General features: G+C 49.6%; 1 protein-coding gene across 1 annotated transcript; it reads right to left on the bottom strand.

The window, feature by feature from the left end:
- LOC310668627 (proprotein convertase subtilisin/kexin type 4-like) lies at positions 1-26,572 on the bottom strand. Its single transcript, XM_083422038.1, has 14 exons — positions 26,221-26,572; positions 23,041-23,145; positions 21,705-21,800; positions 20,075-20,203; positions 17,770-17,846; positions 15,725-15,813; positions 12,820-12,992; positions 11,274-11,486; positions 10,238-10,338; positions 8,260-8,363; positions 7,484-7,601; positions 5,794-5,979; positions 2,585-2,829; positions 1-599 (listed from the first exon to the last, which is right to left on the bottom strand). Exons 1-14 carry the CDS (start codon positions 26,395-26,397, stop codon positions 118-120), a joined length of 2,295 nt encoding a protein of 764 aa, XP_083278164.1. The 5' UTR covers positions 26,398-26,572; the 3' UTR covers positions 1-117.

Genomic DNA, 26,572 nt, shown 5'->3' with positions numbered 1-26,572 from the left:
CACAGGCTGAGATTGTATTGCATTCAAGAAAAAACAGGGTTTGGTGTTTTTTGGAGAGTAAAAAAACAAAACAAGGCATCAATGCAGAGCCGGGTTCGAGTCCCCCAGCTTTCGTTTTCACGGGAAGGGCTTCTGCAGCGGCTCCTTTAAACATTCCTCCGTCTGGTTCAGGCACAGCGGTTCCGACCCGGATTCGGCCCGGGCCCCTGCCCCCTTCCGCCATTGGGCCCTTCGGGAGGTCAGGCGGTAAGCCCCATAGAGGAGGGAGAAGACGACGGGCCCCACAAACATCAGTGCCACTGCAAGCAGGAGCGGAAGGTGCCCGTGCCCCCGGGCGACCTCCCCTCCCCGGGACGTGTAGTACGGGTGCTGGAGACAGTGGTGGTCGGCTTCTTGGAAGCTACTGAAAGGCGGGCAAGCAGTGCAGTTGTTTTCCGTGCCTCCGAGACAGGTGTAGCAGGACGGGTGGCAAGCGGCACAGGACCGGGCGTTGCGGGGCGTCCCGTCGGGAGCCAGCGAGGGCCGGGAGAGGGCGTAGTATCTGGGGGGGCAGTAGGAGACGCATCGGCGCTGGAGGACATAGAAGGGGCCGTGGCATTCTGAGGAGAGAAAGAGAGGGTGAGCGACGCAGGAGAGACGCCGGAGGGGAGAACAACGGTTCCCAAATTTTGTTGGGATGGCCGCAGGGTTCCATGAACTCAGTCCCAGGAACGGCCCCCCCTACCCGGAGCAATGGACACAGAGCAATGGATCCAAACTACAAGAAAGAAGATTCCACCTAAATATTAGGAAGAACTTCCTGACAGTAAGAGCCGTTCGACAGTGGAATTTGCTGCCAAGGAGTGTGGTGGAGTCTCCTTCTTTGGAGGTCTTTAAGCAGAGGCTTGACAACCATATGTCAGGAGTGCTCTGATGGTGTTTCCTGCTTGGCAGGGGGTTGGAGTCGAAGGCCCTTGTGGTCTCTTCCAACTCTATGATTCTATGATTCTACCCTGTAAAAACAGCATTGCAGTCGTACCTCGGAAGCCGGATGCCTTGCGAGTCGAACGTCTCGACTCCCGAATCCCACAAACCCAGAAGCGAGCGTTCTGGTTTGTGAATGTTCTTTGGAACCCGAATGTTCTGACGCGGCTTCCGATTGGCTGCAGGAGCTTCCTGCAGCCAATCAGAAGGCGCGCCTTGGTTTCTGAATGTTTTGGAAGTCGGACTACTGCAATGCGCTCTACGTGGGGCTACCTTTGAAGGTGACCCAGAAACTGCAATTAATCCAGAATGCGGTAGCTAGACTGGTGACTGGGAGTGGCCGCCGAGACCATATAACACCGGTCTTGAAAGACCTACATTGGCTCCCAGTACGTTTCCAAGCACAATTCAAAGTGTTGGCGCTGACCTTTAAAGCCCTAAATGGCCTCAGTCCAGTATACCTGAAGGAGTGTCTCCACCCCCATCGTTCTACCCGGACACTGAGGTCCAGCACCGAGGGCCTTCTGGCAGTTCCCTCCCTGCGAGAAGCCAAGTTACAGGGAACCAGGCAGAGGGCCTTCTCGGTGGTGGCACCCTCCCTGTGGAACGCCCTCCCACCAGATGTCAAAGAGAAAAGTAACTACCAAACTTTTAGAAGATATCTGAAGGCAGCTCTGTTTAGGGAAGCTTTTAATGTTTAATAGGTTATTGTATTTTAGTGTTTTATTGGACGCCGCCCAGAGTGGGCAGGGTATAAATAATAAATTATTATTATTATTATTATTATTATTATTTATTCCGAAGCACGGCCGTATTCAGAATTGTTGGCATCCGCCTGTCTCGAGAGACAACGGCGTGAAAAGCAGCGGGGGTTTCGCGGCTTGGATTTTACTGTATTCTTCATCGCGCATTTGTTCCAAACCCAGGACTCCCGCGGCAAATTTGATGTACCGCATTTTTCGCTCTGTAAGACGCACTTTTCCCCTCCTAAAAAGTAAGGGGAAATGTGTGTGTGTCTTATGGACCGAATGCAGGCGGGAGGCTCTGCTCAGTGCTCCCTTTAAAGAGCTGCCCTTCTCCCTCCTCGGAGAAAACCCCACAAGAGCCGCACACACGCTCCGGGTGCTCTTTAAAGGGAGCGCGGCTCTTGAGGGAGCCTTCATCCCACTGCCCTGAAGAGGCTTCGTGCGGCTATCCCAGAAGCCAGATCCCTCTTGCTGTTCTGGCTTCTGGGATTCAGAATATTTTTTTTCTTGTTTTCCTCCTCCAAAAACTAGGTGCGTCTCGTGGTCCGGTGCGTCTTATAGAGCGAAAAATACGGTACTTGATCTGGCGGCGCCAGCTTTCCAAAGTCTAATCGCTGCCTGCACCTGCTGAACGCTGCATTTCCCAGCAAGAAAAACATCAACGTGCACGGGTCCGCCACCTGTCAATCACCTCCACCTGTCAATCACCTACCAAAGTCGGCCTGGGGTGGGGGAGTTTAATGGTGACTCCCGCCAAACCAAAAGAGCCCCACCCCACCCCTTTTTCCAACAATTTTATTTCTTTTGTTACTGGGATCCAGTGGCAAGGAGTTCCGCAGGCTCCGCAGGGGTAAAGAGGGATGGACGCAACTTACCCAGGCATTCTCCATCAGCGCTTCGCATGGCACAGCTGCCCACCATCGAGGCTGCGACCGGTCTCGCCCTCATATCTTCCTCTGTGCCGTACAGTTTTAACAAAAAGCTGTCGAGGGACCCTGTGTTGTACGCGTCGCCTTTGTTCTCCAGCAGAAGGGACCAGACGCCCCGCGGATTTTCGTCCCAATAGTGTGTGGACATGAAAGACCAGTCCCTGTACCCCTCGCGGCTGGTGTCGTGAGGCCTGGCGGGCAAAATAGAGAAATTGTACACGAGTTTAACATGAGCCGGCGGTGTGATGCTGCAGCAAAAAAATTTAACGCTCTTCTGGGCTGCATCCATAGAATTATATAGTATCCAAAACAAGGGTGATAATATTCTGCAGCCCAATGCAATTCTGGGCTGCATCAATAGGAGTATAGCATCTAGATCAAGGGAAGTAATAGTGCCACTGTATTCTGCTCTGGTCAGACCTCACCTGGAGTACTGTGTCCAGTTCTGGGCACCACAGTTCAAGAAGGACACTGACAAACTGGAACGTGTCCAGAGGAGGGCAACCAAAATGGTCAAAGGCCTGGAAACGATGCCTTATGAGGAACGGCTAAGGGAGCTGGGCATGTTTAGCCTGGAGAAGAGGAGGTTAAGGGGTGATATGATAGCCATGTTCAAATATATAAAAGGATGTCACCTAGAGGAGGGAGAAAGGTTGCTTTCTGCTGCTCCAGAGAAGCGGACACGGAGCAATGGATCCAAACTACAAGAAAGAAGATTCCACCTAAACATTAGGAAGAACTTCCTGACAGTAAGAGCTGTTTGACAGTGGAATTTGCTGCCAAGGAGTGTGGTGGAGTCTCCTTCTTTGGAGGTCTTTAAGCAGAGGCTTGACAACCATATGTCAGGAGTGCTCTGATGGTGTTTCCTGCTTGGCAGGGGGTTGGACTCGATGGCCCTTGTGGTCTCTTCCAACTCTATGATTCTATGATCGGGCCCCGCCTGCAGTCCTGTGTGTGGTTCTGGGCACCCCAGTTTAAGAAGGATGTCGACAAGCTGGAAAGTGATATCTTTATTGTCATTGTCCCATGCAGAACAATGAAATTGAAAAACTACATAAAACATTCAAAAACACCTAAAAACTCTGAAGCCCCATTTTAAAATACACTATACTATAGAGACCCCTTATGCTGCGTTTAGAACCAGAATTGCATTTGCGTAGAGACTGTTTCTCAGGTGGCTAGTCCTGGCCTTTATAACCCTGTACCTTCTTCCAGAAGGCAGAAGCTGAAAGAGATCATTTCCGGGGTGCGCACTATCCTGTGCTATCTCTGCCGCTTTCTTATGGCACCTGGAAGCGTAGATTTGATCCAAGGTGGGAAGAGTGCACCCAATTATTCTCTCTGCAGTCTTTACAACCCTGGACAGCATTGTTTTTTCCCTGGCCGTGCAGCTCCCAAACCACACACACAGACCATAAGTTAATACACTCTCAAAAGTACAATGGTAAAATGCCATCAACAGGTCCTTTGAGAGATTGGTTTTCCGGAAAATATAACCTCTGCTGCGCTCTCTTCACCAGGTCTTTGCTGTTTTCTCCCCAGGTTAGGTCGTCTCTCAACTCCATTCCCAGAAATCAAAACACCGAGACCTGTTCCACGCACTTCCCCTCAGTAATAAGTGGCTGAATATTCAATTTACATTTCCTAAAGTCCACAATGATCTCTTTTGTTTTCTTTAAGTTAAGGAGTAAGTTGTTTTTCCGGCACCACTCCCCCAACTACTCAACTTCCTTCCTGTAGGCCGCCTCCCCCTCTCCAGCCGTGATTAAAGTTGTATCCATAGGATCGAGGCTCTGGCACCCAAGCCTTATGAGGAACGGTTGAAGGACTTGGGGATGTTTAGCTTGTAGAAGCACGTGGCGATAATTCGGTTTTCAACATCATGATCTATCACCAGCTAAACATTGCTGATATATCAGGATGTCTGAAATAAGACATCGTGATTTTTGCAAAGCGCACACACACACGTGTCATGATTCGCAATATATTGCCGGGTCAAAAAATTGAAAGGATGCAGTACCTACGAAAGAGGAGCGGCAGCTGAAATATGCTGAATTAGCAGGCTTAAAGATAAAGGGACCCCTGACCATTAGGTCCAGTCGTGGCCGATTCTGGGGTTGCGGCGCTCATCTCGCTTTATTGGCTGAGGGAGCCGGCGTACAGCTTCCGGGTCATGTGGCCAGCATGACTGAGCCGCTTCTGGCGAACCAGAGCAGCACACGGAAGCGCCATTACACAGGTTGTACAATGACAATAAAGGTATTATTATTATTATTATTCATCCAAGTTGTTCATAAACTAAGCTGTTCTTAAACCAAGGTACCACTGTACTGGGAAATGCTTGACTAACTCTCTTTTATTTGGGCGAAAATTTATAATGATTAATATCATAACACAGGCTTGAAACCGGTTTTGGGGCAAAATACAGTGGTACCTCGGGTTACATACGCTTCAGGTTAAACACTCCGCTAACCCAGAAATAGTGCTTCAGGTTAAGAACTTTGCTTCAGGCTAAGAACAGAAATTGTGCTCCGGCGGTGCAGCAGCAGCAGGAGGCCCCATTAGCTAAATTGGTGCTTCAGGTTAAGAACAGTTTCAGGTTAAGAACGGAGCCCCGGAACGAATTAAGTACTTAACCCGAGGTACCACTGTCCAGCCCATCATGATTCGCGAAATTAGGGCCGGTCGGAAACAGTGAAGCTGACATCACAATATGGACTGGGCATATTGTGATATGGGAGCTGGGCATGTTTAGCCTGGAGAAGAGGAGGTTAAGGGGTGATATGATAGCCATGTTCAAATATATAAAAGGATGTCACATAGAGGAGGGAGAAAGGTTGTTTTCTGCTGCTCCAGAGAAGCGGACACGGAGCAATGGATCCAGACTACAAGAAAGAAGATTCCACCTCAACATTAGGAAGAACTTCCTGACAGTAAGAGCTGTTTGACAGTGGAATTTGCTGCCAAGGAGTGTGGTGGAGTCTCCTTCTTTGGAGGTCTTTAAGCAGAGGCTTGACAACCATATGTCAGGAGTGCTCTGATGGTGTTTCCTGCTTGGCAGGGGGTTGGACTCGATGGCCCTTGTGGTCTCTTCCAACTCTATGATTCTATGACTTCGGGTTGGGACGATGTATCAATATATCGCCCGGCCTTACCTGACAGCCACCAGAGTGGATTTGGTCCCCATGGGGCTGGTCAGAGAGATGGCTAAATCTCCTCGGCGGCTGTAGCGGAGGGAGAGCTGGACCTGGACGTGCTCCAGGGAACGGATGCTCTGCTCCTTCCTCGGGCAGGAAGAGGAGGTGACATTTTTGGCGATGGAGAGCCTTGAACCAATCAGCCTGTGAGGAAGCCAAAAGAGAGGGAGAGGAAGAAGAGGCAGAGTTATTTGCAGAGGGAGTTATTTGCCACCCGGGTGGCGCTGTGGGTAAAAGCCTCAGCGCCTAGGGCTTGCCGATCGAAAGGTCGGCGGTTCGAATCCCCGCGGTGGGGTGCGCTCCCGTCGTTCGGTCCCAGCGCCTGCCAACCTAGCAGTTCGAAAGCACTCCCGGGTGCAAGTAGATAAATAGGTACCTCTCCGGCGGGAAGGTAAATGGCGTTCCGTGTGCTGCGCTGGCTCGCCAGAGCAGCGATGTCATGCTGGCCACGTGACCCGGAAGTGTCTCCGGACAGTGCTGGCCCCCGGCCTCTTGAGTGAGATGGGCGCACAACCCTAGAGTCTGTCAAGACTGGCCCGTACGGGCAGGGGTACCTTTACCTTACCTTTAGAACAGGCACCCCCAAACTCGGCCCTCCAGATGTTTTGGGACTACAATTCCCATCATCCCTGACCACTGGTCCTGTTAGCTAGGGATGATGGGAGTTGTAGTCCCAAAACATCTGGAGGGTTGAGTTTGGGGGTGCCTGGCTTAGAACATGTTCGGCCCCTTTCAAAAAGAGCTACCATTGGATTTCAGCCTTACCAAAGCAAACAGTCTAATTTGTCAACGTCTAAAAGATATCGAAGGGACGCGGGTGGCGCTGTGGTCTAAACCACAGAGCCTAGGGCTTGCTGATCAGAAGGTTGGCGGTTCGAATCCCTGTGACGACGGGGTGAGCTCCCGTTGCTCGGTCCCTGCTCCTGCCAACCTAGCAGTTTGAAAGCACGTCAAAGTGCAAGTAGATAAGTAGGTACCACTCTGGCGGGAAGGGAAACGGCGTTTCCGTGCGCTGCTTTGGTTCGCCGGAAGCGGCTTAGTCATGCTGGCCACATGACCCAGAAAGTGCCTTTTTTAGCCAGCAAATTAGTTGCAGAGCTGCTTGGAGGGTATATAATAATAATAATAATAATAATAATAATAATAGTAATAATTAATAATACAGTGGACACTCGGATTGTGAACGTGATCCGTGTGGGAGGCACATTCGTAATCTACAGCGTTCACAACCCGCAGCACCGGGTCGCAAGCGCCGAAACCCGGAAGTAACCCGTTCCTGTACTTCCGGGTTTCGTGTGGTACGCAACCCAAAAATGCGCAACCTGAAGCATCTGTAACCCGATGTATGACTGTAGTAGTAGTAGTAGTAGTAGTAATAATAATAATAATAATAATAATAATAATAATTTATTATTTATACCCCGCCCATCAGGCTGGGTTTCCCCAGCCACTCTGGGCGGTTCCCAACAAAATATTAAAAACACAAAAGAGCATCAAACATTAAAAACCTCCCTAAGCAGGGCTGTCTTCAGATGCCTTCTGAAAGTCAGATAGTTATTTATTTCCTTGACATCTAACGGGAGGGCATTCCACAGTGCGGGTGCCACCACCGAGAAGGCCCTCTGCCTTTTGAGAGCCCGTCCCTTACAGTGGCTTGTAGACGATTCTGATGGAGCATTTCCTCTGGGGCCCCGTCGTATTCCACCTCTTAGCCAGATCCACCAGGCGTCCAGCGTCTAAGAGCCCGTATCCGTAATAGTGACTCACTGAAAGAGGGGTAGAAACAATGGTGAGATCCTGCTCCCTCGGAGGAATTAGAGCAGCGTTTCCCCAAACCTGGACTACAAATCCCATCATCCCTGGCGACTGGCCCTGTTAGCTAGGGATGATGGGAGTTGTAGTCCCCAAACAGTTTGGGAAATGCTGTTGGACCATAAAGAAGGCTGATCGCCGAAGAATGGATGCTTTTGAATTATGGTGCTGGAGGAGACTCTTGAGAGTCCCATGGACTGCAAGAAGATCCAACCTCTCCATTCTGAAGGAAATCAGCCCTGGGTGCTCCCTGGAAGGACAGATCGTGAAGCTGAGGCTCCAAGACTTTGGCCACCTCATGAGAAGAGAAGAGAAGACTCCCTGGAATAGACCCTGATGTTGGGAAAGATGGAGGGCACAAGGAGAAGGGGACGACAGAGGACGAGATGGTGGGACAGTGTTCTCCAAGCTGCCAGCATGAGTTTGACCAAACTGTGGGAGGCAGTGGAAGACAGGAGGGCCTGGCGTGCTCTGGTCCAGGGGGTCACGAAAAGGCGAACACGACTAAATGACTAAACAACAACAACAAAGACATAGGGGAGGGAACCTGCAGCACTCCAGATGTGGCAGCCTTCCAGATGTTGCCTTGACCCCAGCTCTCCCCAGCCTCACCTTTGCGCCCTACGCCATTCACAGCCCAGTCGTCTGCCTGGAGGTGGGCTGGCCTGGAAGCCCTCACGACGATGTGTTGCATGTCACGCCAGGTCAAGGCTGGGCTACAAAGATGGAGAAGGGAGTGAGAATCGTAAGAGTTGCTATGCAGGAACATGCAGGTGGCCTGTATGGAGATCGAGCCCCTGACATTGGCGTTAACAGCACCAGGCTCTAATTAATAATAATAATAATAATAATAATAATAATAATAATAATAATTATTATTATTATTTATTTATACCCCGCCCATCTGGCTGGGTTTCCCCAGCCACTCTGGGCAGCTTCCAACAAAACACTAAAATACAATCACCTATTAAACATTAAAAGCTTCCCTAAACAGGGCTGCCTTTAGATGTAGCTTGGTAGTTATTTTTCTCTTTGACATCTGGTGGGAGGGTGTTCCACAGGGCGGGCGGCACCACCGAGAAGGCCCTCTGCCCGGTTCCCTGTAACTTGGCTTCTCGCAGCGAGGGAACCGCTGGACCTCAGTGTCCGGGCTGGACGATGGGGGTGGAGACGCTCCTTCAGGTATACTGGGCCGTTTAGGGCTTTCAAGGTCAGCACCAACACTTTGAATTGTGCTCAGAAACATACTGGGAGCCAGTGTAGGTGTAAGATGCTTCAGGTTGTGCCAGTGTAAGACCGGTGTTATATGGTCTCGGCGGCCGCTCCCAGTCCCCAGCCTAGCTGCCGCATTCTGGATTAGTTGTAGTTTCTGGGTCACCTTCAAAGGTAGCCCCATGTAGAATGCATTGCAGTAGTCCAAGCGGGAGATAACCAGAGCATGTACCACTCTGGCGAGGCAGTCTGTGGGCAGGTAGGGTCTCATCCTGCGTACCAGATGAAGCTGCCCTGGACACAGAATTAACCTGCGCCTCCATGGACAGCTGTGAGTCCAAAATGACTCCCAGGCTGCACACCTGGTCCTTCAGGGGCACAGTGACCCCATTCAGGACCAGGGAGTCCCCCACACCTGCCCGGCTCCTGTCCCCCAAAAACAGTACTTCTGTCTTGGCAGGATTCAACCTCAATCTGTTAGCTGCCACCCACCCTCCAACCGCCTCCAGACACTCACACAGGACCTTCACCGCCTTCACTGGTTCCGATTTGAAAGAGATCAAATCAAAATGACAGATTATGCGGAACTGGACAAACTAACTGGGAAAATCAGATATGCCCGAGACCAAAAGTTCATCGAAGACTGGGGAAAGTTTGTAGAGTATCTGAAAAACGTATGTGATATACAAACAACGCTAGTGGGGTTTCGAGAGGCGCTGTAAAAATTGAGAGATATTGTCAAAAAAGAAATAGAAGGGAGAGGGAAGACAAATGGCAATATAAAGGGAATGCGTAATTAAGAGGTAAATAGGGATGATTGCCAGAGAAGCTGAAGGAAGTCCAAAAGAGATGTTTTGTTATAATTTGGATAAAAATGTACAATTGTATTGGAAAATTAATAAAAAATTATTATTATTTTTTAAAAAGAGAAAGAGATCAAATGAGAAGTCAGATTTGTGCCCCAGCTCCAGTGGCGTAGCGTGGGTTGTCAGCACCCGGGGCAAGGCAAGTAATTTGTGCCCCCTAACCCGGGGCAAGGCAAGTAATTTGCGCCCCCCCCCACTGCACTGTCCCTCCCCCAGATAGTCCCTCGCTCTCTCTCCGCACCGCACGCCTGGCACCCTCCCCTCCACAGTGGGCGGCGACCCGGCGGCTCGGATCGGATTCGCACAGCCAGCACTGCAGTGAGAGAGAGTGAGCGAGTCAGGTAGGGGCAGAGAGCTGCGAGTGTGAGCGTGCCCCCCCCCCAGATGTTGCACCCGGTGCGACCGCCCCCCCCCTGCACCCCCCACGCTACGCCACTGCCCAGCCCCTCCGGAAGACTTGCAGTGGGGCCCTTGGACCCCAAAGAGTTTAGCCGACACTCCTCCCTTCTTACTTGGCTTCCAAAGCGAGCGAAATCATGCCTGCTGCGAGAGGGGCGGAAGCAGACGTTCCCGTGTGGCCGCTGGTGCAGGTGTGGCGGAGGTCTGTGGTCACCTGCGAGGGGAAAGAGAATCACCAAGAATAAAATAAGGTTGCACAGATTCCTCAGCCAGCCTCCCGTCTTCGCCCATTGTTATGAGAGTTCTAAGGTGCCATCAATAAAACAAATGTTCATGTGCAAGGTACATAGACCACAGGTAGCTAAAAAAGCCAATGCAATTCTGGGCTGCATCAATAGGAGTATAGCATCTAGATCAAGGGAAGTAATAGTGCCACTGTATTCTGCTCTGGTCAGACCTCACCTGGAGTACTGTGTCCAGTTCTGGGCACCACAGTTCAAGAAGGACACTGACAAACTGGAACGTGTCCAGAGGAGGGCAACCAAAATGGTCAAAGGCCTGGAAACGATGCCTTATGAGGAACGGCTAAGGGAGCTGGGCATGTTTAGCCTGGAGAAGAGTCGGTTAAGGGGTGATATGATAGCCATGTTCAAATATAGAAAAGGATGTCACCTAGAGGAGGGAGAAAGGTTGTTTTCTGCTGCTCCAGAGAAGCGGACACGGAGCAATGGATCCAAACTACAAGAAAGAAGATTCCACCTAAACATTAGGGAGAACTTCCTGACCCTAAGAGCTGTTTGACAGTGGAATTTGCTGCCAAGGAGTGTGGTGGAGTCTCCTTCTTTGGAGGTCTTTAAGCAGAGGCTTGACAACCATATGTCAGGAGTGCTCTGATGGGGTTTCCTGCTTGGCAGGGGGTTGGACCAGCGGATGGGCTGCCTCTCTCCTTACTGGGACCCTCTCCGGCATCCCTCTGGAGCCTTCTCTCCACCTCCAGCTCCGATGGCAGTTCCCTGACATGTACGTATTCTGAAAACAGCCTTTTTACCAGAAGGTGCGTGCGTGAGATTGGCTGAATGCCCTGCCTGCCCTCCAATTGCCCCCCCCCCCGTCCCCGTCAAGAGAACCGCGAGCAAAAATATATCTCACAATCTGCTTTTCGCCTTTCGCCCCGCTGCTGTAAGTGGTGGTGAGGGTCGAGGCACAGGCCTCGTTGTACCAGGGCACCCTGCCCCTCTCGGTCGTGCTGCCCACTGACAAGGTGTAGATGCTGTTGGTGTAGCCGTCGCAGTTGCAGTTGTCGCCGCGGAGGCCGCCATTCCCCGAGGCCCAGACAAAGAGGGAGCCCAGTCCCTGGCGGCCCTGAAAACAGAAGGAGAAAATCTGTTGGGGGGACATAATTTCATAAAGATGCATCATTCTGATGGTTCCATTTCCTGTATGTACCGTATTTTTCGCTCTATAGGACGCACTGGACCATAGGACGCACCGGACCATAGGAGGGGGAGAACAGAGGAAAAAATTCTCTCCCTCTCTGCTCAGCACCCCTTCAGAGAAGCGGCAGGAGAAACGGAGCCCCTTCCATTTCTCCTCCCGCTTGGCTGAAGGGGCGCTGCGCAGCTCTCCCTCTCTGCTGAAGCCAGGAGAGTCTTGCTCTCCCGGCTTCAGCAAAAGGAACCCGAAGCCTTCAGAGCGCAGTGCAAGTTCCCGCTGCACTTCAGGCGGCTATCCCTGAAGCCTGGAGAGCGAGAGGGCTCAGTGCGCACCGACCCCTCTCGCTCTCCAGGCTTCAGCGAAAGCAACGCGAAGCCTCTGGAGCGCGGAGGGAGCACTCCCTCTGCGCTTCGGAGGCTTCGCGTTGCTATCGCTGAAGCCAAGGAGCCTGCATTCGCTCCATAGGACGCACACACATTTCCCCTTACGGCACAAGACGAATCTTCCTTCCATCAAGCACTAGTGGGAGGTAAGGAAATTTTACCAACAAGAAAGATGCATTAGTGGGCAGTAGGTATAAAAAGGTTGACTACCCCCAGCATAGATAAAATCGACTTTTTAAATTAAATTTCAGAATTTTTTGACAAATTAATTTCAACATACAGGTAAATACGTATTTTGCCTGAACGGCTCTGACTTCCCAAAATGTTTTCATTCCCACCCTTTCATTTCCGCTGCGTTAGGTATACCTCGAATTTCTTTTCTCCTAAAGTATTGTGCACCCTATATATTTTTTGGACTGATAAATGAACATGAAATATGCTATAGGTAAAAGGTAAAGGGCCCCTGGACGGTTAAGTCCAGTCAAAGGCGACTATGGGGTTGCGGTGCTCATTTTGCTTTCAGGCCGAGGGAGACAGCTTTTGTCCGCAGACAGCTTTCCGGGTCATGTAGCCAGCAGAACTAAACTGCTTCTGGCACAATGGGACACCATGACTGAAACCAGAGCGCATGGAAACGCCGTTTACCTTCCTGCCGCAGCGGTACCTATTTATCTACTTGCGCTGGTGTGCTTTCGAACTGCTAGGTTGGCAGGAGCAGGGACAGAGCAGCGGAAGCTCACCCCGTCATTGCGGGGATTCGAACTGCCGACCTTCTGATCAACAAGCCCAAGAGGCTATGCTTCAGCCCAGCAGCCTGCAGCATTCCGAACGCTGGAAACAATTTGCCGGGGACCGTTTGGGCGGATGCGAAATCTTACATTCAATATGCCCTTGCGGAAGGCTTCCGTGGCCAGAATGCCGGGACCGTCCACAGTTTTCCCATCATCTTCCGGGCCCCAGCTAGCACTGTAGATATCAATGTGCTGAGGGTGGAAACTCAAGGATTGAGCCTCGACAATGTCCGTCACGGTGCCATCAAGCATCCTCACTCCTGAGAGGAAGAAAAAAAAAAGGGTAGCATGCTCTGTCAATTTTCCCAAGCTGCAGTCTCCATTATTTTATTTATGCCTATAAAAGGTAAAGGTACCCCTGCCCGTACGGGCCAGTCTTGACAGACTCTAGGGTTGTGTGCCCATCTCACTCAAGAGGCCGGGGGCCAGCGCTGTCTGAAGACACTTCCGGGTCACGTGGCCAGCATGACATCGCTGCTCTGGCGAGCCAGAGCCGCACACGGAAACGCCGTTTACCTTCCCGCTAGTAAGCGGTCCCTATTTATCTACTTGCACCCAGGCGCTGGGGCCGAACGACGGGAGCGCACCCCGCCGCGGGGATTCGAACCGCCGACCTTTCGATTGGCAAGCCCTAGGCGCTGAGGCTTTTACCCACAGCGCCACCCGCGTCCCATTTATACCTATATGTTTAGTTATTTTCCATACAGCTTAATATCTTTAAAAATATACAGTGGTACCTCAGGTTAAGTACTTAATTCGTTCCGGAGGTCCGTACTTAACCTGAAACCGTTCTTAACCTGAAGCACCACTTTAGCTAATGGGGCCTCCTGCTGCCACCGCGCCGCCGGAGAACGATTTCTGTTCTCAACCTGAAGCAAAGTTCTTAACCTGAAGCACTATTTCTGGGTTAGCGGAGTCTGTAACCTGAAGCGTATGTAACCTGAAGCGTATGTAACCCGAGGTACCACTCTATCTTAAACCTGAAGCCACAACATACAAATTAAACAGAAATATTTCCCCAAAAAATTCACAGCTGCGTATACAAGGAGGTACATTAATACCAAGTTGCTGATATCTATAAATCAATTATCCGTTCATTTCCATCCCTCTCAGCCTTCAGGCTTTCACTCAGCAAACTCTCAGGTTTGCTGACACGTAACAAAAGGAAAAAGCGGTGCGGAGGGAGGAGGAAAGCAAGCAGCTTGCTCCTTCTCTGCCCTATGGGCAAGCCCAAGTTGGTCTCCGCTTTCCCATGGCGTTCTTCCTGAAAGATACTGAATGCAATCTCCTTGTGTTCCTGGGGCCACCTGCCTTCCTTCCAAGCTCTATAATCCCAGGTAACAGGCCACAAGATCAGAATATCCTTTTTGCTCTCAGGTGTCTTTAAATGCTGGCAAATAGGTGACCCGTGTAAGCAGAGTCCAAACATGCAATCTGATGCTGTTTGCAGCATGGGCTCCATACAACCCGTTAAACTGCATTTAACCACCCCACAAAAAAGGGGAACTATAATAATAATCATAATAAATTTTATTTATACCCTGCCCTTCCTGGTTCAAAAACCGGGCTCAGGGCGGCTAACAACAAATTTAAAAAGGTAAAGGTAAAGGGACCCCTGACCATTAGGTCCAGTCGTGGCCGACTCTGGGGTTGCGGTGCTCATCTCGCTTTATTGGCCGAGGGAGCCGGCGTACAGCTTCCGGGTCATGTGGCCAGCTGGACTGAGCCACTTCTGGCGAACCAGAGCAGCGCACGGAAACGCCGTTGACCTTCCCGCCGGAGCGGTACCTATTTATCTACTTGCACTTTGATGTGCTTTCGAACTGCTAGGTTGGCAGGAGCAGGGACCGAGCAACGGGAGCTCACCCCGTTGCGGGGATTCAAACCGCCGACCTTCTGATCGGCAAGTCCTAGGCTCTGTGGTTTAACCCACAGCACCACCCGCGTCCCCAACAACAAATTTAAAACACTTAATTATAAAAGCAGCATAAAATACAGTACAAAAACACGAATAACCATAAAATTCAAAAACCAATTAGATGATCCCCAGGGCTAGCTGGCTGAATTGGTCCTACTTGGGCCAGCGAGGAGGCCAGGGGAGAATTAGCTGTGGGGTCTCAGAGTGTGCGATCATCATAAAAGGGCAGGGGGAGGGAAGAGAAGGGAAATAAAAGGTCAGGCTGAATTCAAATTAAAGGCCAGGCGGAATAGCTCTGTCTTACAGGCCTGACCAAAGGAGGTTAAATCCTGAAGGGCCCTGGTCTCCTGGGACAGAGCATTCCACCAGGTTGGAGCCATCACTGAAAAGGCCCTGGCCCTGGTGGAGGATAGTCTGACTTCCTTATCGCCTGGTGACCACTAAACCTGTAGTTTAAGGATGCTGGTGAGACTTGTAGCTCAGAGAGGATTCTTGGAGGTGTGTGGGCTTTGTGTGTACTTTAAAGGTATGGGGTAAAAAGGTAAAGGTACCCTGCCCGTACGGGCCAGTCTTGATAGACTCCAGGGTTGTGCGCCCATCTCACTTAAGAGGCCGGGGGCCAGCGCTGTCCGGAGACACTTCTGGGTCATGTGGCCAGCGTGACAAAGCCGCATCTGGCGAGCCAGCGCAGCACACGGAAACGCCGTTTACCTTCCCGCCAGTAAGCGGTACCTATTTATCTACTAGTACTGGTGTGCTTTCGAACTGCTAGGTTGGCAGGCGCTGGGACCGAGCAACGGGAGCGCACCCCGCCGTGGGGATTCGAACCGCCGACCTTTCGATCGGCAAGCCCTAGGCGCTGAGGCTTTTACCCACAGCGCCACCCGCGTCCCAAAAAAAGGTATGGGGTGCATGCAGCCAAAAAACCCCCAGTCATATAATCTGGAATCTTTTGGCCCCTTCCTTGTAACATCTTCCTGGGAAGGGAACCTGGGCTGTTTCCGCTGCAGACATCCACTTGCAATTCACCCCCTCCTTTTCCCCAAGTCATCCCAAAAACAAGGGCTCACTTGCCCCCGATCTTTGCCCGGTAAGCGATGCCGGCTCCGCAAACGTCATTGTCGGCAGTGGCGGCTACCTCCCCGGCGCAGCGAGTCCCGTGCCTGCGATTAAAAGACGCAAACAGGAGTTAAGGACAAGGGAGCAGACCAGTTCTGCTCCGCATTTAAAGGCTACCAAAAAACAAAGCAACTCGCGAACCGAAACGCTGCTGCCTTTTGAAATTCGCGCTTCTTTGAGTTCTGCAGTGCGTTTCTCCAGCTAAAGGATTGATTAGAGATATGCACCTATTAGGAGCTGCGCCTGGAAATATTGTGCATAATATTATGGGAAATAGCCGTGGAAAACTCACAGGCAGGAGGCGAAACAGCGTGCAAACATGGACATTAAGGGAAATTCACACTAAAACACAGGTGAATATTCATGGTGACTTTTTTTAAAAAAAATACTGTATTTTTTGCTCTATAAGACTCACTTTTTCCCTCCTAAAAAGTAAGGGGAAATGTGTGTGCGTCTTATGGAGCGAATGCAGGCTGTGCAGCTATCCCAGAAGCCAGAACAGCAAGAGGGATTGCTGCTTTCACTGTGCAGCGATCCCTCTTGCTGTTCTGGCTTCTGAGATTCAGAATATATTTTTTTTCTTGTTTTCCTCCTCCAAAAACGAGGTGCGTCTTGTGGTCGGGTGTGTCTTATAGAGTGAAAAATACAGTAAATAAATTGCAAATTGTTGAGGAAATGTAGAGTACAGTGGTACCTTGGCTCTCAAACGCCTTGGTTCCCAAACGCCGCAAACCCGGAAGTAAGCGTTCCGGTTTTCGAACATTTTTGGGAAGCTGAAAGTCCGATGCAGCTTTCGGCTATTGTTTCCGGGGCGCCTGCACCAATCAGAAGCTGCACCTTGGTGGTCGAACATTTCAGAAGTCAAACAGACTTCCAGAAGTTTGGCGCTTTTGTTTTCGATATTTATTTTGCATTTTTTGTTTTTGAGGCTTTTTTTGGTTCATTTGTTTTTGCGACTGTGTGGAACCCAGTTCAGCTACTGATGGATTGATTGTGTGACTGCGGACATGGATAAAAACCCCCATCCAAACAATTACTATCATGCGTGCAGGTAAGGGAAAAAAATAATTTTAATTTTTATCATCTACAATACTATCTTATTTCTTTTACAGTACATTAATTACTGCTTTCATTTTATGGATCAATGGCCTCGTTAGATAGTAAAATTCATGTTAAACTGATATTTTGGAGGTTGTTTTTAAAAATCTGCAACGGATTAATCCATTTTGCATGACTTTCTATGGGAAAGAGTGCCTTGGTTTTGAAACGCTTTGGTTTTGGAACGGACTTCCGGAATGGATGAAGTTTGAGAACCAAGGTACCACTGTACTGAATTTAGGATTGGAAGAATGTTTGTAAAATAATTCCTCCGTGTTCCTCAGTCTGGTTGTGGCCAGTCCAAGATGGATCGCGCTTGCCAAAACAGATCTGACCATAGCTGTCAACTTACAGTTTTGAAAATAAGGGACCAGCAGCCTCGAAACTAAGGGATCAGCAGCCAAAATAAGGGATTTTCAGAGCAGAGCTATGTTCAACTTCTGAGCCCCTCCGAGCCAAAGGCAGAAAGCCCAGCCAGCAGCCAAACGAAGCCTCAAGCGGTGGTTCCCACAGCGCAGCAACCCAGCAAAGGGGATGCAGCAAGGGAAACCACCGTCACCTCTCCGCTGGGAAGCGCTGAGCAAAGGCGAGTCCCCAGGCAACGCGGCCGATTTGATTGGCGCAAGGCATGCCAGCTCCACCCCCCAGTCGTTCTTAGACTCCTTATTGGGTGAGCAACGCAGCCAAGCAACCCAGTTGGAGCCTCCCTCCTCCCTGGCCAGCAGGGAGGGAGGGAGAGGAGCTGCTTCCTTTGAAACCCGGGAAATTTAAGGGACATCATCAATAAGGGGCAGCAGCGGGACACAGCTCTGGGATAAGGGAGTTTCCCGCCAAATAAGGGACGCTTGACAGCTATGGATCTGACTCCATGCCACAAGACTCTGGCAGAAGGATAAACTCACCGATTCTCGTCCCAAGCATTATATCGCGGCTGCGGGTCAGGGTCGTCGTCATTGAAGTCGTAACTGGCCTCGGGGTCCTAAAAGAAAAAGCCAAGACCAATGAAGCTCCAGTTCCCAAGAAACAAGAAACAAAACCAGTTAATAGCAGTCCATTGATAGTCGAATATGGATATAAAATTTACAGCATGTTATGGTTTAAGAGAAAATTATATGAAAATGATATATCGTTGGTATCTAACACCGAGTAAATTGGCAAAAATGTATGAATCTAAATCGAACAAATGTTGGAAATATAAAGAGGAAGAAGGTTCTTTTTATCAGATGTGGTCTTGTAGTAAGGTTAAAGCTTACTAGGAAATGATATGCAATGAATTGAAAAGGATGTTCAAAAAAAGTCAGAAGCTTTTCTTTTGGGAATTATTGGGACAGATAGGGGTATAAATTTACCGTATTTTTCGCTCTATAAGACGCATCAGACCATAAGACGCACCTAGTTTTTGGAGGAGGAAAACAAGAAAAAAAATATTCTGAATCTCAGAAGCCAGAACAGCAAGAGGGATCGCTGCGCAGTGAAAGCAGCAATCCCTCTTGCTGTTCTGGCTTCTGGGATAGCTGCGCAGCCTGCACTTGCTCCATAAGACACACACAAATTTCCCCTTACTTTTTAGGAGGGAAAAAGTGAGTCTAATAGAGCAAAAAAATGTGGTATTTATGAATGTTACTACAGCAGCAAGTGTAAATGTCAAAGGATTTTGTTAAATTCGTATCCTACCCTTCGCCCGCAGTTCTCGGGGAGGTTCACAACATAAAAATGCAATATAAAAACAGAAAACGCAGAATAAAAACAAGAACAAAAAAACCCCACACACCAGTAACCCAAACCCACAAACACATTTAAAAGGGTGTTAATCAGCCCCAAACCTGGTTGCAAAGCAATGTTTTCGCTTGGCGCATACGGTGTATAAAGGTGTATAATGAAGGCACCAGGCGAGTCTCCCTGGGGAGAGCATAATAATAATAATAATAATAATAATAATAATTTATTATTTATACCCCGCCCATCTGGCTGGGTTTCCCCAGCCACTCTGGGCGGCTTCCAACAGAATATTAAAATACAATAGTCTATTAAACATTAAAAGCTTCCCTAAACGGGGCTGCCTTCAGATGTCTTCCAAAAGTCTGGTTGTTGTTTTCCCCTTTGACATCTGGTGGCAGGGCGTTCCACAGGGCGGGTGCCACCACCGAGAAGGCCCTCTGCCTGGTTCCCTGCAACCTCGCTTCTCGCAGGGAGGGAACCGCCAGCAGGCACTCGGCGCTGGACCTCAGTGTCCGGGCTGAACAATGGGGGTGGAGACGCTCCTTCAGGTATACTGGGCTGAGGCCATTTAGGGCTTTAAAGGTCAGCACCAACACTTGAAAACGTACAGTGTACTGGGAGGCAAACGGGGAGCCACCACAGAAAAGGCCCTGTTCTTGTGTTGCCACCATCTCATGAAGAAGAAAGGCTGTTTGTTTCAGTTTGTTTATCGTTTCAGAAAACGTGAATTAAATAATAATAATAATAATTTTTATTTATACCCCGCCCTCCCCAGCCAAGGCCGGGCTCATGGCAGCTAACAAGCAATTATAAAAACAAGTTGAATGAATACAACTTAAAAACAAGATTAAAATACAACAATTAAAATATTGAAACATTAAAATATTAAAATGCAGCCTCATCACAGGAGGAGAAAGGAAAAGGAAAAAAGAAAGAGGGGGAGGGAATCAAATTGGCTCCAAGCCAAAGGCCAGGCGGAACAACACTGTCTTACAGAAATCAGATCCTGCAGGGCCCTGGTCTCATGAGGCAGAGCGTTCCACCAGGCCGGGGCCAGTGTTGAAAAGGCCCTGGCTCTGGTTGAAGCTAATCTAACTTCCTTAGGGCCCGGGACCACTAGGGTGTTGCTATTTATGGACCTTGAGGCTCTCCGTGGGCATACCGAGAGAGGTGGTCCCGGAGGTATGAGGGTCCTAGGCCGTGAAGGGCATTAAAGCTCAAAACCAGCACCTTAAACCTGACCCTGTACTCCACCGGGTGCCAGTGCAGCTGGAAAAGCACTGGGTGAATATGCTCCCATGGCAGAGACCCCGTGAGGAGCCTCGCTGCAGCATTCTGCACCCGCTGGAGTTTCTGGGACAGCTTCAAGGGCAGCCCCGCGTAGAGCGAATTACAGTAGTCAAGCCTGGAGGTGACCGTCGCATGGATCACTGTGAGCTGAACTGTGTTTCTCCCCCTCCCTAGACAAGGGACCCCGATTCTACCTACATAGTTTGCTACGAGGTCAGGGTGGTCCTTCTCAATACCATCATCCAAGATGCTCACCACCACCCCAGAGCCCGTATAGCCCTGGCTCCAGGCTGAGAGGACGTTGAGGTCCGGAAACACATCACTGTTCTGAAACGGAAGAGCACAAAAGACGGCAGGAAAATGAGGTCGGCTTTGCTGTTCTGTTTTGCTCTCTCAACCCATTTTTTCAAAGGAGCAAGGTGGATAAAAATCAATGATTTTTTAAAAAATCAGATTTTTTTAAAAAATCGAATTTTCTTTATTTAAATCAGATTTTTAAAATTTAAATCAGATCTTTAAAATAAAATGCTTTGGGGGGGCGGGGAATCTTTCCAATGATAGTTTTCTATTTAAGTTATATTATAGTCCAAAGGCTATAAGTTACATTATATAAGTTACATTACATTAGGTTACATTGTAGTCCAAAGTTCATCAGGAAATAAGGATTTGTTTTAAGTTTTTCCATGTGTGCTAAAACTCAGTCTAAGTTTCTTTTTTCAGTTTAAACAATTGAAAAAGCCATTTCCTTAATAACAATTTATTTAACGGAAACAATAACGTTATAGCCTATGTTTGTTAACTGATGTGGTTAAACAACATGGATACATAGGCTACAACGTTATTGTTTTCGTTAAATAAATTGTTCAAATTGTTATTAAGGAAATGGTTGCTTTTCTCCTTCCAATAAAGTACAGCAGAAAAGTTGTCCAAACAGTTAACTTATTAAACCTCATGATAATTTCATAATTATCCGTCTATGTATTTCTAACAGTATAACCAGTCATTTCTGATATAACAGTAAAAACCACTCTGAAACTTTATCATTCCAAAAATGAAACCTTCATCTGGTTGCAAAGAAAGAGTCTTTCTGTAAAAATAAAATGATTTCAATCAAGTCCTTTACTTATTTATATTTTATTTTATTGATTGATTTTATATTCTGCCCTATACCCGGAGGTCTGGGAGCGGTTCACAGAAAAGATCACAATATATAAAATCAAAATCAAAACAATAATAAAAACATTTGCCCCATTTCTCCCAGCAACCTCTTGGGCCAACCCGTGAGCCCGGGGGGCAGCAACCTTTTTCAGCCGTGGGCCGGTCCGCCATCCCTCAGACCATGTGGGGGGCCAGACTATATTTTGGGGGTGGGAATGAACGAATTCCTATGCCCCACAAATAACCCAGAGATGCATTTTAAATAAAAGCACACATTCTACTCATGTAAAAACAGCAGGCAGGCCCCACAAATAACCCAGAGATGCATTTTAAATAAAAGCACACATTCTACTCATGTAAAAACACCAGGCAGACCCCACAAACAACCCAGAGATGCACTTTAAATAAAAGGACATATTCTACTCATCTAAAAACACCAGGCAGGCCCCACAAATATCCCAGAGATGCATTTTACATAAAAGGACACATTCTACTCATGCCAAAGCATGCTGATTCCAGGACCGTCCGCGGGCCAGATTGAGAAGGCGATTGGGCTGGATCCGGCCCCTGGGCCTTAGGTTGCCTACCCCTGCCTGGGCGTCTCTGAGCTCCTTGCATACCCTCCTCCAAATCCTTGCCTGTGCCCCAGGCCGTTTCTGATGACACTCACTATGTACCACTGCTTGTAAAACCACGGATCGGTGGGGACGACTGTGACGGCTCTCTTCGCTCGCCTCTTCGCTGTCTGCTGTTCAAACCAGGGGACCTACAGGCAAAATGACGGGCATTTTAAAAAGTGTTTCCCTCCTCGCTCGCCACCCCAGAGGTGCCTGTATGATCTTATGGGCTGCCTGTCAAGATTGCATGCAGTGTAGAGTCGATATGAAATTTATTGCCGGCTATACTTTAAAAGGGGACGCGGGTGGCGCTGTGGGTTAAACCACAGAGCCTCTTGGGCTCGCCGATCAGAAGGTCGGCGGTTCGAATCTCCGTAATGACGGGTGACCTCCCGTTGCTCGGTCCCTGCTCCTGCCAACCTAGCAGTTCGAAAGCATGTCAAAGTGCAAGTAGATAAATAGGTACCACTCTGGCAGGAAGCTAAATGGCATTTCCGTGCACTGCTCTGGTTCGTGGCTTAGTCATGCTGGCCACATGACCCAGAAGCTGTCTGCGGATAAACACTGGCTCCCTTGGCCAATAAAGCGAGATGAGCGCCGCAACCCCAGCGTCGGCCACGACTGGACCTAATGGTCAGGGGTCCCCTTACCTTTAATAATAATAATAAAATTTTATTTATAACCCACCCTCCCCAGCCAAGGCCGGGCTCAGGGTGGCTAACAAGCAATAATAAAAACAAGTTGAATGAATACAACTTAAAAACAAGATTAAAACACAACATTAAAACACTGAAACATTAAAATGTTACCTTTACCTTATACATTAAAAGAAAATGATATATGGGTGGTAAAAGGTGGGAATGAAAACGTCACGGAGATAAGGGTGGGAAGTCGAACCATTAAGGCAAGTGTGTATTAAAGCTGAAGTTAGTTTGTTAAAATTTCTGAAATATGCACACACTACATGCATTGGGAGGCAGTCGTGGATAAAGTAGTGAATAGATCAAACCTCTCCATTCTGAAGGAAATCAGCCCTGAGTGCTCACTGGAAGGACAGATCCTGAAGCTGAGGCTCCAGTACTTTGGCCACCTCATGAGAAGAGAAGACTCCCTGGAAAAGACCCTGATGCTGGGAAAGATGGAGGGCCCAAGGAGAAGGGGACGACAGAGGACGAGATGGTGGGACAGTGTTCTCGAAGAGACCAGCATGAGTTTGACCAAACTGCGGGAGGCAGTGGAAGACAGGAGTGCCTGGCGTGCTCTGGTCCAGGGGGTCACGAAGAGGCGGACACGACTAAACGACTAAACAACAGCAGTGGATAGAGCCAAGGTAAAATGAGTTGAGTCTCTCTCTTCCTGCAGCCCCCTTCCACAATTCGCTCGGCTTACCAGAGGCTCTCTCTTCAGACGGATGTGCCAGCCCCAGTGTCGAGTCAGCGACCTCTGTGCGATGCCTCTGTGCTTCAGATGATAATAAGGTTCCCCCTCAATTACCTGCCGGAACAGAAGGGAGAATTGGGAAGTTTTAGGGTGAGCTTTCCCCTCCTCCTTCACCAACGGGACTGAAAAAGGCAAGGGGGAAACTTCAGCTCAGAGGAAAGGGAGCATTTTTAAGACACAGAAGGAGGGCAGTGGCAAAAAGGAAGACCTATCCCAGGGGTAGGGACGCGGGTGGCACTGTGGGTTAAACCACAGAGCCTAGGGCTTGCCGATCAGAAGGTCAGTGGTTCGAATCCCCGCAACGACAGGGTGAGCTCCCGTTGCTCAGTCCCTGCTCCTGCCAACCTAGCAGTTCGAAAGCATGTCAAAGTGCAAGTAGATAAATAGGCACCACTGCGGCGGGAAGGTGAACGGGGTTTCCGTGCGCTGCTCTGGTTTTGCCAGAAGCGGCTTAGTCATGCTGGCCACATGACCCAGAAGCTGTACGCCGGCTCCCTCGGCCAATAAAGCGAGATGAGCGCCACAACCCCAGAGCCGGTCACAACTGGACCTAATGGTCAGGGGTCCCTTTACCCTTATTATCACATGCGTAGGCAAACTAAGGCCCAGGGGCCAGATCCAGCCCAATCGCCTTCTCAATCCAGCCCACAGACGGTCTGGGGATCAGCGTGTTTTTACATGAGTAGATTGCGTCCTTTGATTTAAAATGCATCTCCGGGTTATTTGTGGAGCCTGCCTGGTGTTTTTACATGAGTAGAATGTGTGCTTTTATTTAAAATGCATTTCTGGGTTATTTGTGGGGCACCAAATTCGTTCATTTTTCCCCCCTGAAAAAATAGTCCAGCCCCCCCATAAGGTCTGAGGGACAGTGGACCGGCCCACAGCTGAAAAAAGTTGCTGACCCCTGGGTTAGAGTGTCAGATGAGTTCCTTGGGTGCAAGTCCCCCCTCAGTCATGAAACTCACTGGGTGGTCTGTCCTTCCTTTTTGGCCTAGGGTTGTTAAGAAGATACAATGGGGAGGAAATTTGTGATATAAACACAGTGAATAAATAAACCTATTTTTGCATGCAAAGACAGGCTCCTGGAGATGGTGTTGGTGCAACCAAGAATGGGTCCAACAGTCAAGAAGGTGGTTTTTTGCACGAGCTCTACCCAAAGCCTTGACTGGTCCCAGATCATGGCCACTGGTCCCATCACCTCCTGGCAAATAGAGGGGAAGAAATGGAGGAAGTGAGAGATTTTACTTTCTTGGGCTCCATGATCACTGCAGATGGTGACAGCAGCCACGGAATTAAAAGACGCCTGCTTCTTGGGAGAAAAGCAATCACAAACCTGGACAGCTTCTTAAAAAGCAGAGACATCACCTTGCCAACAAAGGTCCGTATAGTTAAAGCTATGGTTTTCCCAGTAGTGATGTATGGAAGTGAGAGCTGGACCATAAAGAAGCTGATTGCCGAAGAATGGATGCTTTTGAATTTTGGTGCTGGAGGAGACACTTGAGAGTCCCATGGACTGCAAGAAGATCAAACCTCTCCATTCTGAAGGAAATCAGCCCTGAGTGCTCACTGGAAGGACAGATCCTGAAGCTGAGGCTCCAATACTTTGCCCACCTCATGAGAAGAGAAGACTCCCTGGAAAAGACCCTGATGTTGAGAAAGATGGAGGGCACAAGGAGAAGGGGACGACAGAGGATGAGATGGTTGGATAGTGTTCTCGAAGCTACCAGCATGAGTTTGACCAAACTGCGGGAGGCAGTGGAAGACAGGAGGGCCTGGCATTCTCTGGTCCAGGGGATCACGAAGAGTCGGACATGACTAAACGACTCAACAACAACATGCTGGCTCTGGCAGATGCAGCCCATATTTCTTACCATTTTCAATAGCCACCCTGTGTTGAATTTTCAACTGGAAGCTCCCTTGGGCATGGAACTATTTTGTTTTGCTCGCATGGCTGAGTCCAGCAATATCTACACACTAGTGGGCCGTGGATGCTTTAGCTAAGATTCCTGCATTGCGGCGGGTTAGACTAGATGAGCTCTGGGGTCCCTTCCAATTCTACACTTCTGGTTCTCTCTCTCTCTCTCTCTCTCTGTGTGTGTTATCACAGAAGAGTTGTTAGCTGTTACAATTATGGCATTCCGCATAGGTCCATAGGCACTTTGCTCACAACCCTATTCTAAACAAAACACACAAAAAGGAATGCTTAGTTTTTCTGCCGCTGAAAGGCAACTACACTACCGCAAAACACAACAGCGGCAACAATAATAATAATAATTTATTATTTGTACCCTGCCCATCTGGCTCGGTTTCCCCAGCCACTCCGGGCGGCTTCCACCAAGACCAAAAATACACTAAGATGTCACACATTAAAAACTTCCATTGAGATGCTGGACCCGGGCTACCAGCCACCAAGACTAAGTGGAAACCCCAAACTCAGAAGCAGTCTATCTGTAAGGACCAGACCTAGGTGTGCAGAGCTTTCAGACTGTTTGGTCCGGGTGCGCCACGTCTTTTGGTGCAGAAGGCGCTCCACATATGCTCAGAGGCCACGCTCAACCCGACCTAGGACGGCAGAGCTTTGGGACGGCTTGTGGGTTGCCGCGATCATGTCAACCTGGCTCAATCAAACCTCCATGATTGAAAGCAGCCTATCGGGCCGCTCACAAAAACTGGCCGCTGCTCCGGGTGGGCGTTGGGTCCGGGTGCGCCAAGTCTTTCGTTGCAAAAGCACTCCACACGTGCTCAGAGGCCACTCACGACCCGAGCTAAGAGGGCAGAGCCTTAGGACTGCCCGTGGGTCGCTCCGATCCCATCAATCTGGCTCAATGAAACCTCCATATTGGGGCAACCACCAACGGCTGGCACCAAGTCTTCCAGTGCAGAATGCACTCCGCACATGCTCAGAGGCCACATTCGACCCGACTCCTTCCAGGAAGAGGGAAATAAATTGGCCCCATCTTTCCTATCCCTTCTCATCCCCGGGGAAGGGCAGTCAGATGGGTGGGGGACACATTATTATTATTATTATTATTATTATTATTATTATTATTATTATTATTCCCCCCTATTTCACTGGGGAGAAGGATGGCTGCTGCTCTCCTTGCCCAGGTAGATGCAAGCCACCCTCACCTGTCCCAGGTAAAGCATCCCATGCCTGCGCGCCAGGCGCTGCGCCACCTGGGCTCCCGCGGGGACGCGCACTGCCCAGCTGCTCAGGTAGACGCGCGGCCCCGCGCCCCCTCGGGAGAACCGGCCCCAGAGGAGCAAAAGGCAGAGCACCAGCCCCGCAGCCACCACCCGCTTCATGGCTTCCAGGGAAAAGGAAGACCTGCCCCCAGGTGGCTTTTATATCGGGGTGCGGCCTAGCACGCCCCGCCGAAGCCCGGGCCTCGATTTTCACTCCACGCCCGCCGCCAGGAGACCAAGGGCGGGCTCGTCAAGCTCCACGTGTTCGGAGGCGCGCGGTCGCCATGGCGACGGG

Source organism: Podarcis tiliguerta (assembly GCF_965153285.1).
Source record: "Podarcis tiliguerta genome assembly, chromosome: 18".
Classification (NCBI taxonomy): domain Eukaryota; kingdom Metazoa; phylum Chordata; class Lepidosauria; order Squamata; family Lacertidae; genus Podarcis; species Podarcis tiliguerta.
Note: the sequence above shows the minus strand (reverse complement) of the source record. Positions and strands in the feature narration are given on the sequence as shown.

Bases quoted from the DNA above. Each gene is read 5' to 3' on its own strand.
- LOC310668627 (XM_083422038.1), bottom strand. From the start codon at position 26,397: ATGAAGCGGGTGGTGGCTGCGGGGCTGGTGCTCTGCCTTTTGCTCCTC. The intron at 17,847-20,074 runs GTAGGTAGAATC...TTTTTCTTTTAG, and splicing joins CTGACCTCGTAGCAAACTAT to GACCCCGAGGCCAGTTACGA. The intron at 12,993-15,724 runs GCAAGTGAGCCC...TCTTCCTCTCAG, and splicing joins TTACCGGGCAAAGATCGGGG to GAGTGAGGATGCTTGATGGC.